This window comes from Protopterus annectens, chromosome 12.part0 (assembly GCF_019279795.1).
Source record: "Protopterus annectens isolate FY-2018-M chromosome 12.part0, PAN1.0, whole genome shotgun sequence".
Lineage (NCBI taxonomy): Eukaryota > Metazoa > Chordata > Ceratodontiformes > Protopteridae > Protopterus > Protopterus annectens.
The window spans coordinates 558,094,978-558,113,394 of record NC_056746.1 but is presented as its reverse complement, the minus strand read 5'-3'; the positions used below and the strand labels follow the sequence as shown (position 1 = coordinate 558,113,394).

Here is an 18,417-nt window from a genome sequence, read left to right as displayed (position 1 = left end):
AAGTGATACCAGGGGTAAATCTACGATCTCCCATCCACTCATCAAGATTCCTCTTGAAGAGAGTCAGTGAAGGACTGTGCCTAACCTGGACTGGGATTTTATTCCAGAGTGAAGGGAGCCTCTGGGTTATCAATCTGTCCCTCCAGCATGTCCTATTTATTTCACTGCTGAGGTTCAAGTCTCTCGAGCGCATAGCTCGATGGGATTTGGATTTTCTGAGGTGCAGCATGTCAATTAATTCCGGGTTGGACATGGTTTTATACGTCAGGCACAGATCACCTCTGAGCAGGCGGTATGCCACTGAGTAGAGCTGGAGTTTCTTTAACTGGGCAGCATATGGCATCTGTTTGAGCCCTTTGATCCTCTTGGTGAGGTACTTTTGGGGTTTTTCCAGTTGTTGCAGGTGTCTGGTAAGGTACATCCCAAAAGGGGCATTGTACTCAATTATGGGCCTGATGAGAGATGAGTAAAGAGGCACAATGACCTCCCCTGATCTAGATGTGAATCCCTTCATGATTAGGTGGGCTATATATTTAAGTAGGGGGGGTTGCGGGTTTAAGGTTTAATAATGTTTTTTTTTTTTTTGTCACGGAACAGCGATTTTTTTCCCAGGGGAAAAAAAATCCCTGTTCTGTGTTTTCGTTATTATTGGGTTTCGGACTTTTGGGTTCGATATTGCAACATTCAAACTTATGTTAGTTCGACGTTGTAATATAGACCACTTTCCATGTTATGTGTGCAAAGCTGTCTCTATAGGAAAATTAATAGCCTTCTTGGAACTATCCAGTCCCATTCTTCCTGAAGGGTTGGTGGTAGTTGGAGGCATTTGTGCTGCAGCATCTTTGTCCTTCTGACATTCTGAAAGAATTGCACCCTTGTTAGGGACACGTGTCTTAAATCCTACACTCATTCCTGGCTTACTGTCAGATTGAGTGCTAAGAGAAGATAAGCACTTGGTTGCTGAGACCACCCGGAGAGGGCAGTGGTTAACAGAGCAGTCTTGTAGGGGGCATCTGTCTTTACATCCTCCATTTACTCCCCCATTGCACAGACACATAAAGCAACACCATTCTACAAATTCAGGTGACAGGGTGTGAAGACTACCAAAACAAGGTGAACCACTTTGACTTTTTTTCTGTCTTCTGTTGAGTGATCTGATACGAAACTATTTAAAACACGGGGAAGACTCTGGTAGAAATGTCGTACAAGCCACTTTTCTCATTGGGCCCTCGAGCCACTTTTCTCTTATGAGGTTTCCTGACTCTTTTTCCATACAGCTTTATCACTCATGATAACAGTATACTCTTCTAGGGATGTCATTGTCCCCCTTTACTCAGCCCTCATTAGGCCACTCTTTGAATGTAATGCCCCCTTTGGCATGTATCTGTCCAGACACATGCAACAACTGGGGCACCCACAGAGATAACACATTTAAAGGATACAAGGCCTAAGCAACATGTGCTGCATGGACTTGAATCAAAGCCTTCACTATGTTTATTATCCTACAGACTGCGAAGAGTTGACCTGTGTCTGGCATACAAGACATCTTCCGACCCAGTAATAATGGATTTACTGCACATTAACAAGTCAAATGGCATCAGAGCTACACAGTGTAGGGATTTAAGTCTCTTTTGCAGCATCATCAGGATGGTTTGGAGGGACAGATATATTTTACAAGAGAATACCGCTGCACTGGAACAGACTCCCAAGCCACATAAAACAAAGTTTATTCCTGTCCATATTCGGGCGCAACTTGGATGTATGGATGGGAGACAGAAAATTTCCCGCAGAACTAACTCCTGTAATACTAATGGACAAAGGCAGCTCATAAATGCTTTATCCTATGTATGGGTCCCCTCCTATGGTATGATCTCAGTTATTCTCATTAGAGTAGTATATAATTATTGACCATGGGATGGGTAAGGCCAATCTCTAAGCAATTGGGATAGGCTACTTCAAGCACAAAAAGAGAAATTGGCTCATCCAGGCTTAAAATGGCCTGCAAGGGCAGCTAGCCTAGTTCTTAACCTATGAACGTATGAGATTACATTGAAGAATATCAGGTAATTTTATAGGCATTTTTTGCAGCAGTAGACTAACAGAAAACTACACATAATCATTTTAGTTTCCACCTTGCAAGATTTTGACCTCCAGAAGTTGCTGCATAAACTGCTCCATCTTAATTTCCTTGTTTGTAATATCTTTTGTCAGTCCATTCTTGTCCTGCTGTTTTGTTCCCCCTGTGAGAAGAAACTCAGGAAGTAGGAGCTGCCATTCTTTTAAGTTTGTGCTTCTGCTAGTGTCATTTTGAGGGTATGGCAGTGGGTGGGTAGTCTCCTACAAACTGGTGAAAAAATTGTTATTGAAGTGCCTGCATAAGAACCTCCCGTAAATCTCGATTTTCGCAGGTATGTCAAGCCTTCATCTGTTCCACACTTACTTGTACTGTACCATGCACCCATGGTTCACCTGTTTTTCCATTTGCTTTGGTATTCTTCACAGTTCATTTGGCCTGTGGCAGGAAAGAACTCAAGAGCAGCAGCCTGATTTTTGCTTCATGTGTGTCTGTTTCAGTGACAGGAGACTGACAAATGTGCATTTACTATGAAGAATAGTGCTACCCAATGACTGAGCAGCTTTCCAAGATCAGGAATCACTGTAGTTACATAAGTAATCCTCTTGATGTTATTCATGTTTCACTGTTGCAGTCATCACAATAGGGTTATTTGCCTGCAGGTAGCCCTCAGTCGGCCCGAATACCAGAGTCTTGGGATTTCTGCGTCGGATGCTGTCGCTTCTTCCATGACGTCAGATCATCAGGTGTATAAAACATGCAGCGACACCATTATTTCAGCTTTACTTGCAGCATGGGAGCCTGAAACAGAAGCAGTTCGCAAGTGCTGGTCGGCCGCTACCTGAAATTTTCGTTTTTCGAGTTTCAAACCTGAAGTCTTCTAAAGCTAAGTACCCCATTGGGGATCCTTTTTTCGTGCTCTAACCAATGTCAGAAAAAGTTAACAGTTGTCTTGCCTGTGAAAAGCAAATACCTCACAGAGACTTTCATTCTTACTGCATCACCTGTTTAGGCCCAGACCACGATGTTCCTCGCTGTCAGTTTTGTGCCTTGTTCAACACCTTAACTATTCGTTGTCAGGCTATCTTTGTCGCTAAATTCTTTCGCTCTCATTCTCCATATTCCGAAATGGCTTCGTTAAGCCATCTGACTACCGATCTTCCAAAAAAAACGTAAGGATAAAGACAGAGACAGACTGCATAGGTCCAAAACTGCAGACGACGCTTCTGTTAAGCTAGTCGCCAGTCCGTCGGTATTCATTGAGGTGCTTTTGCAACTCCTGATACCCGCTTCTGCAAATTTGCAGGCCTCTACTGAGACCCATTCGGAGTCCGGTATGCCGCGAGATGCTTCTTCGACTGTGGAACCTGCAGATGTCTCTACCTTGGATGGGTCTACAGCCACTGTGCAGGCACCGGCTTCTGAGGGTGTATTCAGACCTTCCAATGTTCGTATTAAACTGACTACTTCATTTTTGCCTAAAACTACCGAATTTCTCCGGCACAGAGTTCGCACTACGCCTAGGAAACCGACAACCAAAGTGCATTCTCAAGCTCCCATGCCTCAGAAACAAATGCTTAGAATGGCTGAAGACCTTATTACTTTAATTAGGGGAAGCCAGCCTTCCCCCTCTAAAAGACAAAGAATTGATTTTCCTTCAGATTCTACAGACCATGAGTCCGATGGCTCTGACCCTTCTGATTACCACGACATACCCTTATGCACCTATGAGGATTCAGATGCAGAGGATTCCATTCCCTATGCCTTCACTCCAGAGGACTTTTCTTTCTGTGAAACCTTGCATACCCAAAGAGAGCATTTCCGCTGGGAATGCCAGGATTACCCTCAGTCCAAAAAGAGACTCGGAATTTTTAGACTTGCCTCAGCACAGGCCTCTAGCTATACACCCTGTCCTGGATATTGTAGATGATGTCTTCATGGAATCAAGTCTTACTCCTGATACTTTACCTCCAGCTCCTAGAAAGCCTGTTAGGTACTATAGAGTACCTGACTCTCACATATTTCTCTTTAAAATCCTACTGTGTATCCAGAGACCATTTCCCAGGGACCTAAAGGTATACAGCCAAAAACCCTACCCCTTCGGACAGGGATTCTGGGGCTTTGGACAGATGGGGTAAGAAGGTGTATACCTCTGCAACTCTTGCCATCAGGGCTTTAAATTGCCAGTTTCACATGTTGAAGTACCAGCAGCATATTATGGAACTAATTAAACAAAAAATTTTATTGATTCCTGACTGTGCAGAAAATAAAGATTTGCAAAAGTTAATGCATTCTGCAAACCAAGTTGGTAAACATACTTTGCAGTGTGGTTTTGATGCCTTAGAAGCATCTTGCAGGGCTGCTGTCACTGGGTCTGTTCTGAGAAGACATGCTTGGCTGAAGGAACAAATCTTGCCAGACCATGTCAAAGCAAAATTACTAGATGCTTCATTAAACCAAGAATTTTTTTTTGGCACAAAAGCAGTAGAAGTGATTAAAAATATGGAGGAAAAAGCTAAATCTATGCAAACTGTTAAATATTTCTTACAGGTACAGCCACCTAGATTCAGTAGGCATTGGCCTTCAAAAAACTGGTCCTTTCCAGTCCCTCCCAGGCCTTCTCAATCCAAACCCAGGGACAACAGACCACAAAGACTACAGTCTCAGGGTATGCACAGATCTAAACAATGGAGTGCTCCCACCTCAAAAACAGGGAGTGGTAAGCCACCCCCTTATGGAAAAATTTCACAATGACTTGTCCTTCATCATTCCCAGCCATGCCCATGTACTTGCACTCCTAGGAGGAAAACTCGCCCTGCATGCAAAAAACTAGGAATACATTACCCAGGACCGAACATTGTATCCCAGGGATACAGATTCCACTTCCACTCACTGCCAACCCCAAGCGGATTGCCAGACCTTCCTCCAAACCAGTGGGCAGAGGCCCAAAAGCAAGTACTTCTCAGTATCAGGGTTATTCAACCTGTTCCAACAGAGCAAAGGGGACATGTTTCTACTCCAGACTGTTCCTGGTGCCCAGAAAAGAGAACTCTTGGCACCCTATCCTAGATTTGTCAATTCTCAACACCTTCCTGTTGGTACCAAAGTTCAAAATGCTTACACTACAACAGCTGCTTCCTATGCTAGCCAAGGACTCCTGGCTGGTCACCCTAGACTTAAAAGAAACTTATCTGCACATCCCCATAAGGGAATCTTGCAGGAAATATCTGCGTTTCAGGGCAGGCTCCATGCACTATCAATTCTCTACACTTCCCTTTGGCTTGTCTACTGTGCCCAGGGTATTCACAAAGTGCCTGGCTCCAGCCATTGCATACTGCAGTCAGAGAAACATTCAAATGTACCCATACATGAACGATTGCCTTATTCAGGTGAACAGTCAGGAACTGCTACTTCAGCACCTGACATTTGTAAAGAGACTCCTAACTTCTCTGGGGTATACCATCAACGAAAATAATCACATCTGGTACCTAGCCAAAAAATTGTATTCCTGGGAGCAAGCTTGAACACAACTTCCCAGATGGCATTCCTCACTCCAGAAAAGCAGGTTTATTTGACAAATTACTTCAAATTACTGGCCACCCAAACCCAGCTGTCTGCAAGAAAAATACTGCAAGCCCTAGGGTTCATGGCCTCATGCATTCTCCTAATTCCATATGCAAGACTGCATATGAGGAAACTTCAATGGTACTTAAAAAGTCTCTGGTGTCAACATTCTCAGGACTTGGAAACAGTGTTTCCTATCATTCCTTGCCTAAGGACAGAGTTCCTTTGGTGGGCAGAGGCTTGCAACCACAACAAGGGACTCCCTTTCACTCTACCCCCCGCCGCCCAAACCCTGACAACAGATGCCTCAGACTATGTATGGGGACTCAAATGCATTCAAGGCAAATAGAGCCCAGGACAAATGCACCTGCATATCAATCAAAAAGAAATGTTAGCTGTACAGAATGCACTGACAGCCTTCAAATACCTTATCCTTCCAGGACAACTCTTGATAAAGACAGACAGCACCACAGTCATGTGGTACATAAACAAGCAGAGGGGAACTCATTCCTACCCACTCTGCAGGTTAGCCATGGCTCTGTGGAACACGGCCTTGAGCAACCAAGTGCACCTGCAAGCTCAATTCCTGCCAGACAAACAAAATTCACTGGCAGACTTGAGCAGAAATCTAATGGACCCACACGAGTGGAAACTGGAACCCAACTCATTCAGTCTTATAATTCACAGGTGGGGGACACCAGAGGTGGACCTCTTTGCTTCCCCTCCAAAACCATCAACTGAGCAAATTTTGCACCAGAACACCCCACAGCCAAGCTTGGAAAGTGGATGCCCTATCCATTACATGGGAAAACTTCTCAATCTATGCCTTTCCCCCTCTGCCCCTCCTCTCGAAAGTACTAGTCAGGATCAAACAGGACAAGCCAAGGACAATCCTTATTGCACCAGACTGGCCACGCCAGCACTGGTACCCATTTTTACGCAGTCTGACAACAGTGCCACCCTGGCACCTGCATCAGACCCCCCTCTGCTGTCCCAGCAGGAGGGCCAGATTTTGCATCCTCAGCTACAAACCCTGAAGCTAGCAGCGTGGCTGATTCCTGGAATACATCACCAGCCACCCTCAGCAAACAGGTGCTGGATGTCATCCTTGAGGCCAGGAGGCCTAGTACTAGGAAATCCTATTCAGAGAAGTGGAAAAGATACTGTTCTTGGAGCCATTCTCAGGGAAAGGACACAGCCGTGCCCACCTTACCTCAAATCCTAGATTATCTAGCAGAGCTGCTCCACAAAGGCATATCCTTCTCATCAGTTAAGATTCATGCCTGTGCCATCTCAGCTCATTACAACACTGTGCCACCCCTCTTCTCTCACCCTGTGGTCAAAACAGTACCTGAGAGGAGCTAACAATTTAAGACCCCCCCCCCCCCCGAGGAGAGCTCCCACTCCTGCCTGGGACCTTAACTTTGTACTAGAGAGGCAGTGTTAAAATTTCTCTCTTGGAAAACAGCCTTATATCTAGCCATCATTTCAGCAAGAAGAGTGTCTGAGTTACAGGCCCTTATGGCTGTGGAACCCTTCATTATCTTCTGTGCGGACAGGGTTTCTCTCAGGACTAACCTATCATTTATGCCCAAGGTGGTATCCAGTGTGGCTTTAAACCAATCCATTAATTTACTAACCTTTTTTCCTAATCCTCAGAATAAAGGGGAAAGGATCCTGCATTCCTTGGACGTGCACAGACAGCTTAGGTTCTACCTTGACAGGACTAAACCTTTCAGAAAATCTGACCAGCTGCTAGTCAGCTTTGCTACAGGGGCAGAGGGCAAGGCCATTTCAAAGCAAACTATCTCCAAATGGATAGCTGACTGCATCCATTAATGTTACAAGCACCATGGAAAACCTACCCCACAGGGGATCAGAACCTATTCCACTAGGGCTACCTCAACCTCTACAGCATTTCTCAGGGGAGACATTACCAGGGACATCCTGGAAACTGGAGTTCAGTACACACCTTCACCAAGCATTACCACTTATCTTTTCTAAATCCAGAGCTTGATTTGCTAAAGCAGTCTTACAAGGCTTGCTAGCCAGCCCTAATACTTCTTGACTGCCTCCACCCTTCCTCAGCTTTGGGAATCAACCCAAGTGTGATGACTGCAACAGTGAAACACAAAGAACATAGTACAGTTGTGTACACTTACCTTAAATGTAGATGTTCCAGTGTATTCACTGTTGCAGTCCCGATTACCCTCCCTCCAGCCTCTTCACTTTTCTGTACCTTCTACCTATCCTCTTTTTTGGCCATATCTTATGGCAATGGAATTTACTTTTTACTGGAGGTGTTCCACACCATGTAATTGCTTCCTAATTTGGGGGCTCCTGACACCTGGGGCAAGAAAAACTGATGTAATGGCGTCGGCTGCATGTTTTATACCCCTGACAACCTGACGTCATGGAAGAAGCAACAGCATCTGACGCAGAAATCCCAAGACTCTGGTATTCGGGCCGACTGAGGACTACCTGCAGGCAGATAACCCTAGTGTGATAACTGCAACAGTGAATACACTCGGACATCTACATTTGTGGTAAGTGTACACAACTGTACTTTTCCCCTGTACACGTCCCTTTTCAGATTTTTGTTTTACTCAGCCTACAACCTGTGTCTTATGTGCTGCTCTAGAAAATCAAACCTACCTCTTCACTGTCTGCAAACATTGTTTAACTTTTGTGGGAACATTAAACCTGTATTTGGAAACCTTTCATTTCTGAATATTAAAGACATTTATTGTAATTAGAAATGTATAGCAAAGTGAGAAATTCTTATTTTCCTTATCTGTCTGTACTAGGTATTAAGACAACTGCAGCAGGGCCTGGCAAAATGTTATTCTGTGGCATTTGAAAAAAGTGGAACGGTTTCTGATGCAAAAATCACGCCACATACCCTGAACTTTGTTAAGAAATTAGTCAGCACCTTTGGAGTGGGTCTTGAAAATGTTTCCAACGTATCAACCATGTTTTCCAGTGCAGCTTCTGAGTCACTAGCCCGAAGAGCGCAAGCCACAGCCCAAGATCCTGTCTTTCAGAAGCTGAAAGGCCAGTTCACAACAGGTGAGAGTCATTTTATTAACTTTTTATATGCTGCTGTTTTTAGTCATATATTTTCTGTATGATTGTAGTTGTTTTTTCTGCTACTCCCCAATGCCCACACCATGTTTTTGCCCCTCCTTCACACCCAACCCAGTTAGCAGTTTTTTTTCCTGTTGGGCAAGTGACTATCCATTAATTCCCAAACTCCTAGATATAGACGATAGGCCCATTCATTCCTCCTTGTGACAAGAGTCAAATGTGGTGATGAGCCATCCTTTTTATTGGAGTAGTTCCACCCTAACATCTCCTGTGCCACAGCTGTGACTTCCATAAATGTCTGCTTGGGAGACATGTACACACATGCAATTTCTCAGGTGTAACCCTGGAAAGTGAAGCCAGCCCAGTAAAGGCATGGTTGCTGAGTGCTAAAGATGGAATAACTGTAACCCCCCCCCCCCCGCCAAATGTGGGCACACCTGCAGTTTGTTTATTTTCCACAGCAGTTTCTGTGTGTTTCTATCCTTTCTCCAGCCAGCATCTCCAAAGATCGGGCCTGATATTCAAACCTCGGTCATGTGGGTGAAAGTGGAGGTTTTACCTTTATTTGCTAGTTATGGTACCATTTTCTTAATAAGGAATCCCAACCATTGTGGTGGACTTGCACAGTGTAATAGCCTTTTAAGATTGCTTGCACAGGCTATCACCTTGTTTGTTTGAATCAAACCACAGGAACAAAGCTTGGCTTGCCTTCAGTAAATGTTCTTTTGTAAAAGCTTTAGGCAGAATTAAGGTATCCTTGGACAGAAAGTTAAAAAAAAATAAAAGTCTTAAAAATTGTGCAAGCTAATAAAAATGTTGCTGCACAGCAACTGGAGACCAAAGTTATTTGATTTCATGACAACATCCAAAGTCTCAGATGGGCTTCTTTTGTTCTGTGCTTCTTAAAAAATGCTTTGTTACCAGGATTTGGTCACAGAAACGTATCCATATTGTCTGTAACTGTACCAGGCCGAATGCAAACAATGGAGATTGTAGCGTTTGAGATGTATTTGGCTGTTTCCTACTCCACCATTGCCATGTCTTATCTCAGTTTATTTAAACATCAGAAAGGACCACCAGTTTATGACTTTGGGAGAGCTTTCCTTGTGTGAACAATATCTACCTTCCTTGTGGAACCCGGAACAATAAATTAAGATCTCATGTTAATTAAGTTGATGAAATAGCTGCCCTCGACACCGTTTTTTTTTTTGTTTGTTTTACAAACACTTGTTCCTACACAGGACATATTTGCCCTAAGGAGTTAGAAGGCCTAAAGGTAACAAATATAATTGCCTTATCCCTTCCCAAAAGGGACATCATGCATGAATAACACAGAAGAAAATTGGTAACCACAGACATCTTTTGGAAAATTGGTAACCACAGACATCTTTTGGAATTTGTTAGTCATAGGAGAGCAGCTAAGATGTGATCGCTATGGCCAGCTGTATTTCGGAATGAAATGGTCCTTTTTATTGAATCAATCCTAGTCATTCTGGATGTTTGTTATGGACTTAGTGGGTACAACAAACAGATCTCATGACACATTGCAGATGGAGACCATTATTGGTGGCAGCATATTGAACACTGTCAAAAAAAAAATTCTAGAGATAGGAAGCCACAGTAGTTAAAACTTAGTCCCTGCACTTGCTTCTCACATTTCCTCCTACTTTTGCTAACACTAGCAATGCCTTACATACAAGTCCCCCTTTTTTAGGTAGGTTGCTGTAAGAAAAGTTAATAAATAGTCAAGGCTGGAGAAATTGTAACCTGCCTTGGCAACCTTATTTTCCTCTTTTCATAAAGTAGCCTTTTCCACTATTGCAAATTCTTTAGCACATATATCTGCTTTTTGGAATTCTGCCACCATTTAAACATGCATTCAATGCCTTTTCTGCAACCCTTTCCTGCTTCCTGGACCACATTAGTCCCACTAGCCTTATGCCGTCTTTTCTGGAAAGACCCAAGGTAGTATTTTTATTGACATGGGGAAATTCAGCCAAAGTGCCTGGGAAATTCATTTACTCTTTTCAACAAGTGCCATGGAATCTTTTACATTTATCTGAGCTGTCATCAGCTCAGCCCGGCAAGACTTCAGTTTAATATCTCATTCATATAATCGCACACTCCAGGAGAGCAGTACCTCTCTCATGCTGTACTGCAGAGTCATTACAAAATTAATTTAGACATCCACAGTCTTGTGGTGTGCAACCACCAAAGGCAAGTGTGCTACCTTTTGAGCCATTGAAAATTTGTCAGAATTACTTGAAAAACAGTTGTTCGTAGGTTAAAATGGGCATTTCACTCTATCATTCTAGGGTACTTGCCAAACTGCAGAAGGTTTGAGTTTCAAGAAAAGATCTATAAGGCGTTTTTTTATCTCATGAGACGCTTCCAACCCCTAGAGTGACCCTGTGGACAGCCACCTCTGCCTACACAGTTTACATAGTATAGGGGAAAGTGAAAGCATGCAGTTGCTGTTTGAACAATAGGACCATCAAATCAACTCTTTGTTGCAGAAGGATAAAGCCTTGACTGTGACTGAAGTTACCTGGGTTTGATTAGAAGAATGGGAGATAGAGAAGGCAAAAACAGAAGATGAGCAGTTTGCCTTTCTTGGAGAGGGACGGTCTAACATTGCAGTGCTGGCACTCTGCCACATGGGTGTGTGTGGCATGGACCATATGAGGATATCCATTTGGCATTGCTAAACCAGTGACAGTAGCCTTCAAGCTATATATGTGGATGCTAACATTAGCTGAGGGAATTATCACAGGTCCCTGCTCGGATGCATGTGTGCATGTCAACTGCGGAGTGTTGTGCTTAGGCCTAATAGAAATGCCCTTGAGCTCTGCTTGATGAATGATACAGCAGTTTTCTAGCCTGGGACAGTTAGGCTGTGACCTTAAAAGATCAGTGCCCTTATCTGGATAGGGTGACACCAGACCATTCAGCTGCTGTGACAAAGACCTTTGTCATCCCTGTAACAAGACTGGAGCTGTGGGATAGGGCACAGGCAATTTTCATGCTTGCCTCTGTGATGTGTTGCTTCAATCAGCTCTTGTCCTGTGAAGCAATTGGCTGTCACTGTCCTGGGAATGAATGGCCTCAAGTTAAATTGAAGGGGAGGGAGCCAATGATCATCTTCATGTTGATCAGTGCTGGATTAGCCTCAGATATATGGGTTTTATCCTGCCAAGGATGTAACAGCCAGCCAGCTTCCATAGCTTCAGGGTACCTTCCACATGCCCAAACTGTCAAGCAGCTGGAGATGAGCTGAGTAAAAGACGAGTTTGTGCGCAAATCCCTTCAGAGCTTTACTGCTGCTGAAGAGTACCCTCCTCTGAGGCTTTTGAGGATAGTGTGTCTGCTTTTTTTTTTTGCTGGGCAGAACAATTTCCTTTGGGGGAAAAAAATTCCATTTTCCTAAATTCTTTAATTTTTCTTAAATGTTAATATTTTATTACTTTCCACTTCAGGAAAGTTATTTTAAAGCTAAGAGTGTTCTGTCACTTTAAAAGTAGTGTAAACTGACTGTAAACATACTTTCTGTGGATAAATTGTATTTATTTTTACATTTTGGGGCTGCCGTTGTGTTTTAATGTACCTGTACTGTCTGTTACTTTTTTGACTGAAAAAAAAACATTTTTGTGGACTGGCAGTTTTACTGGCATTTGCTGCTCTTCCTCAGGAAAGAGACACCATTTTCTGTTTGACCGTGGAACAGACTACTGCCACCACAGGTGGTCCTTCTTCCAGCCACAAAAAGAAAAAGTTAAGCAAACAACCTTTGCCACCACATCAGGCTAGCAGTTTGCCTCAGCTGCAGGTGGGTGACTCTGCTGTGGCTATTAGTTGTACCTCAGACCACTGTTCTTTAACCCCAGATCCCTCTGTTGTAGCACCTACAGCTAGTATGGACAATGGAGGTAGCCACATCCTCTATAGATGTTGGAGTTCCTTCAGTAGGCAAGGGAGAGTCACTCTTGTTGGTCCTGTGGAAGGAACAGGGGAAGGTTTCCACTAGTAACACAGCTGGTCCAATTTTTCCTGTCAGAAAGAAACGAAACAAACAAAAAAAAAGCATTTATCTATCTGTCCTCAAATTTCCTTAGATAGGAGTAGTTTACTTGGACTTGACTCAGGATTTAATTCAGGCTATTCATCCTTCTTGTAAAGTAATTTTTGGTAAGAGAAAGAAGGTTTCCTCTTTTCCTGAAGAGATTCAAGATTCGGAATCTGAACAGGAAGGTACAGGGACGAATTCAGGGTGTGGTCTACAGATTTCTGATTCAGACTCGGAGGAAACATCAGATGTTCTGTAGTCCTATCTCTCACCTTCATTCTTTACATATGGGATCAGAGCCATTCCTCGTCTCCGACTCGGCCAGTTTGCAAGCTCGAAGACTTCTGGTTGGCTCCTGGCTAGGTAGGTATCCCATCGTGCACCAGTACAATCCCCAGATCTCGTTTGCCGCGTCGACGAGTTCGGTTGTGCTTCTCTTTGGCTCTGGCTAAGTGATTGCATTTATTTCCACTTTTACTAAAATTTCTTGGCTGTTTAGTTTAAAATAGTGTAATATAGCTAAAACTGTTATTGCTCTTAGTAATCGGTTAGTGTAGTTGTTATAGTTGTTAGCTTTTACTTGTGCCATTTAGTGCAATTTTTGGCCTTTGGCCTTTTCTTACTTCGTTGGTATCCCATGTACTGGTTTTTCTAGTTTGGATTAGCATAGGCGCCTTTTGCGCCCTATTATTCTGTGTGTGTTGATAGAGTTTTTGGTGGTTTTCTGCTTGTTATTTAGCCTAATTAATTAGCTTGTTGTTTGCAACATTGGATTGCTAATATTGTTAACAATGCTACGTTCTGTTTGTGCTTGACATAGCCTGAATTTGTGAATTCTCGCACATTCTTTTCCTGTTGAGTGTGTGATATTTTCTTACTTTCTGTATCTTGGGTCTGTTTCAGTTAGAAGACCCTATCTCTTCCTTGTCTGGGCTAGGCCCGTTTAACTTAGAGGACCTAGTCCTCGTGGTGTCTTTTCCTTCCTGCAGGGCTAGGCCCATTTAAATTAGAGGACCTAGTCCTCCTCCTTCCCTTTCTCTGTGTGCATGTGTCCTATACTGCTGAATGTCTAAAGAGAGTAAGGATCATAAGCCATCCAGCTTTAAGAAATGTATTAAGTGCTCTCAAAAAATGTCAATAATGGATGGTCACGGTAACTGTGTTTACTGTTTAGGGGCCATCCATTTACAGGAGACCTGTTTATTTTGTCATGCATTTAGTCCTAGGGTGTTGCAGAAAAAGAAGAACAAGCTCATCCTAAAAGGTCTTCTTAAATCTTCCTTCAAGGAAGATTTGTCTAGTTCCTCATCATCCTCTAAATCTACCAAGGGAAAGTCAAAATCTTCTAAGAGGCCCTCCCCGCCACCGGCTGGTGTCTCAGTGCCAACTCTTAAAGTTTAAAAAAACTGTCTCATCGGCTCCACAGACCTCGGAGCTGACTGAAAGCGGTATTGTTGTTGCAGGGTCGATTCCAAGTATTTCGGAGCTGACCACTGAGACTGTTGGGGCTATTTCTTGGAGCCGGTCTGTGGACCCTCTACCGGCCTCCTTGTTATTGAAGTCTCCTGTACCTCCGAGATCTCGATCTCCTACTATGTCATCCAGGAGTTTATCGGAAGAAGATGTGGAGAGGGTAGTGCTGAGACTTTTGAAGTCGTCTGCTTTGCCTAAATTGTTGGCTCCGACCCAGTCGGCTCCGGAGACACTCGAGCCCATTCAACCCTATGTGTTCATTCCTCCTCCGAGCCATGCTGGTCTTTCGGAGCCGGAGTGCTTGGTACCACCAGTGGAACCTTTGGTTCCAGCTCCCCTTGTGGCTGTTTCGGAGCCCAGTTCTGCTCCGACACTTTCGGTGCCGTCCGTAGTGTCCAGGGGCCGAAGCTCTCCAGTCAGCCCCGACAGGGATGCTTGGAATCAAACTTCTTCAGTTCCGAGTCTTCCTCTCGGCACGTCGGCTAGGGTGAATTCAGACCCTATGTCTATCTCGGAGCCGATGGCTCTGGTGCCGACTGCATCCTCGGAGCCAGGGAGGTCGGCATTCGTGATAATGAGGAGTGTGCTGTCCCGATCGTCAGCTCCTACCAGAGGTACTGGCACTCTTCCCCCTATAGCACCTACTTCGGTCTCAGCTCCTACTCCCTCCAGTGGCAGCAGAGACCCCCAGCCTCAGGAGCCACCTGCTGGTGGCCCCCACTCTTCCGAGACCTCCCCGGAATGTCCTTCTGAGGAGCCCCATGAAAGAGGACTTGTAAGAGGAATCATGTCAACTCCCAGGATGAGTCTTTGACATCTGACATTGACCTCGAGGAGTTGGAAGGGTCCACCAAGTCGTCCTCTGATGATGTCTCCTTCGTAGACATTCTGGAGATCCTTAAACAGAGGTGCGGCTGGCCCACTGTCGCCCCTTCTGATGAGTCGGTGTACCTGAAGGCTTTCTGGTCTCAACCTTCTGCCTCTTGGGTGTCTCCACCCTTCGATGAACTGATGGATTTAGTTAGTCGAAAGGTGTAGGATACACCTGATGCCATGGAGCCAGTCCCCAGGAGACCAAACAAGTTCCTTTCTGCCCCTCTAGGAAAAGACATTTTATCTAAAGGTGGTGTGCCTGTGGATGCCATGGTGGTGGCGGCGGTGGCCACTAAGAAGGAGCTAGCTGAGACGACTTCTGTTCATCCGCTGAATATGGAGTCTCGAGTGATGGACAGATATGAGAAGCGTATCTTTTCTTCAGCGACATTTACCCTTAGATCGCTGAATTACCTTACTCACTTTACAAGGCTTCAGAGAAATCTCCTTAAAGAGTTAGGAGACTCTTTACAAGATAAGTGTGCTGAGGGAGTCCCTGACAAGGTTTCTGCCCAGTTGTCAACCTTGATCTCTATCGCTAACTCTTTCATGTGGCTTATTTCGTATGCGTCGATGGAGCGAGTAGAGCAGTGGGTTCAGGAATTTCCCTGAGGCGTCATTCCTGAATGTGTTTGTGTAACTTTGTGGAACCGTTTGTTTACCTTTACCAACCCCCCCATTTGACGGTTCCTCATTGTTTGGATCCAAGGTAAAGGACACTCTCACCCAGTGCGAGCAAGAAGGAAAAACACTCTTTGCTGTGGGAATATGTTTTACTGTTCCCTTTAGACCATACCCTAAGGATCAGAGGGGCGGTAAGATGTGGTTCATGAAGTCCCAGAGGTTTTTCCAGGAGGCACAGGGTGACTCCTCCTTCAGAGGCAGAGGAGGAGGAGGAGGAAATGATAGACGTCACCCTAGAGGCAGGAGAGGTCTGTAAAACCAGGGAGGTCATGATCCCTTTCGGGGCCGGTCTTACCAGCGCTCCTGATGTGGGGCCCAACTGTGCTTCTCTGGGGCCAGTCGGGGGTCGCATTTCTTTGTATCCAGAAACCTGGCTAAGTATCACTCAAGGCAAATGGGTACAAAGAATTATTACCAGAGGTTATGTCATACCCTTTTCTCTTCCACCTTTTGCTCCCAAGAAGATCCCAGATGTTCCACCCAGTCACAGGGACCAGGCAGCTGTGGAGGTCAACAAGTTGCTGACAAAAAGAGTCATCCAAACCGTCCCAGCAGACCAAATAGGATCCCGAACTTACTCCAGATTCTTTTTAGTGCCAAAACGTACAGGGGACTCGAGGCCCATTCTGGACCTCAGCAGACTGAACGAATCAGTAAATAAGGACACGTTCCAGATGGTAACACTGCAGTCTATACTCCCATTGTTAGGGAAAGAAAATTGGATGTGCTGAATAGATCTCCAAGATGCATAAAGATGGATAGGGCGTCAATGAGTCATCTACGCTTCCAGCTGGGAGTCTGTCACTACCAGTTCCATGCTCTGCCCTTTGGTCTTGCCACAGCCTCCAGGGTGTTCACCAAATGTATGGCAGTAGTGACCGCTCACCTGAGACGTCAAGGATTCCAGGTGTTTCCGTGTTTGGACGACTGGCTCCTGACCTCCCCCACCAGGCATCTACTCCTTCATAGCAGGGACGCTACTATTCAGCTTTGTGCCCAGCTGGGAGTCTCTATAAATAGGGAAACATCTGCCTTATTGCTCTCTCAATCTGTGATTTTTATAGGCGCAGAGATAGACACAGTAAACATGGTGGCTTGTCTTCCTGTCGAAAGGGCACAGAACCTGGTTCTTCAAATTCAGCGTCTTCTCCCCTTATGAAGGGTCAAAGCCAAGATTATTCTGCAGCTCCTTGGGACCATGGCTTCCACCACACTATTAGTGCTACTAGCCAGGTTACACATGAGAATTCTTCAATGGCTTCTGTCATCCCATTGGTCCTTTCTGCACCTTCCATTATCCCATCACATTCTGCTGACAGACTCTTGCAAGAAGGGCCTCCTTTGGTGGACATTACCCAATCAACTGACCACGGGCACTTCATTTGTTCCTCGCCAACTCATTGCCACTGTGACCATGGATGCCTCACAGATAGGGTGGGGGGGGGGTCATTATCTAGGTAGGACTGTCAAAGGCACATGGCAAGATCACAAGGCTCACCTGCATATCAGTATTCTAAAGATGAGGGCGGTGCTCTTGGTGTTGCAAGCACTTCACAACCTTCTGCATCTGGGGACTGTTGAAATACAATCAGACAACATGTCAGTAGTATGGTACATCAAAAAACGGGGTGGAACCAGATCTTACCCACTCTGTCGAGAGGCCATACGAGTTTAGAAATGGGCAAAATCTTCCCAGCGTTTTCTGGTGGCAACGCACATTCCAGGGACAACCAACGTGATAGTTGACAAGCTCAGCCGGGCAATCCTAATGCCTCACGAGTGCTCTCTGAAAAAGGAAACAGCGGAACAGATTTTCCGCAGATGGGGACAGCCTTGCTGCAACCTCTTTGCCAGCCCACTCAATGCCAAATGCAGCAGCTACTTCTCCTTCATCCCCCCTCCGGGGGAGTCACAGAGAGACGCACTTGTTCACGATTGGCCCTTGGGTCTCCTGTATGCTTTTCCTCCCTTTCCTCTCATTCCCAAGGTTATTCAGAAAGCAAAATGGCTGGGATGCAAACTGATCCTCATTGCTCCTTACTGGCCTCGTTAGGTTTGGTTCCCCTTCCTCGGGCCTCTTCTCCTGGACGATCCCTGGATTCTGGACCCAGTTCCAGACCTGTTGACTCGCATGTCAGGTTCACTTCACCCCTCCTTGCACACCCTCAATTTGACAGCATGGTTGCTCCAGTTCCATCCCTAGTTAGGCTTCACGACTTCTCACCTTCCCTGACTCATATCCTTACTTCTTCTCATAAACCTTCCACTAGGAGACTATATTCCAGTAAATGGAAAAGATTCTCTCTTTGGGCGGAGAAAATAGATGTTGACCCCTACACTGCCTCCATTCCAGTGGTTTTGGAATTTCTTTCTGAACTTTTTTACCAAGGATCTGCGGCTGCCACTATCAGAGTTCAATTGGCAGCTATTTCAAATTTTCGTCTAGGTTTCCCAGATTCTAACTTGATGTCTCATAAACTGTGCAAAACCTTCCTTGAAGGTGCCACCTTGTTAAGACCACCTGTTCAAGAACCTGTGGTCTCATGGGATTTAAGTTTGGTGTTATCTAAGTTAACATCTCCGCCCTTTGAGCCTTCTC

The 18,417-nt window shown here is 44.9% G+C and overlaps 1 protein-coding gene across 1 annotated transcript in view; it reads left to right on the top strand.

Moving 5' to 3' along the window:
* The window catches only part of LOC122816707 (transformation/transcription domain associated protein), a gene marked incomplete in the record, with an annotated part of 2,794,447 nt that overhangs the window by 2,518,001 nt on the left and 258,029 nt on the right, over positions 1-18,417 (top strand). The window contains 1 exon segment of the mRNA XM_044089697.1: positions 8,446-8,707. Within this exon segment, the coding sequence (XP_043945632.1) occupies positions 8,446-8,707 (262 nt within the window).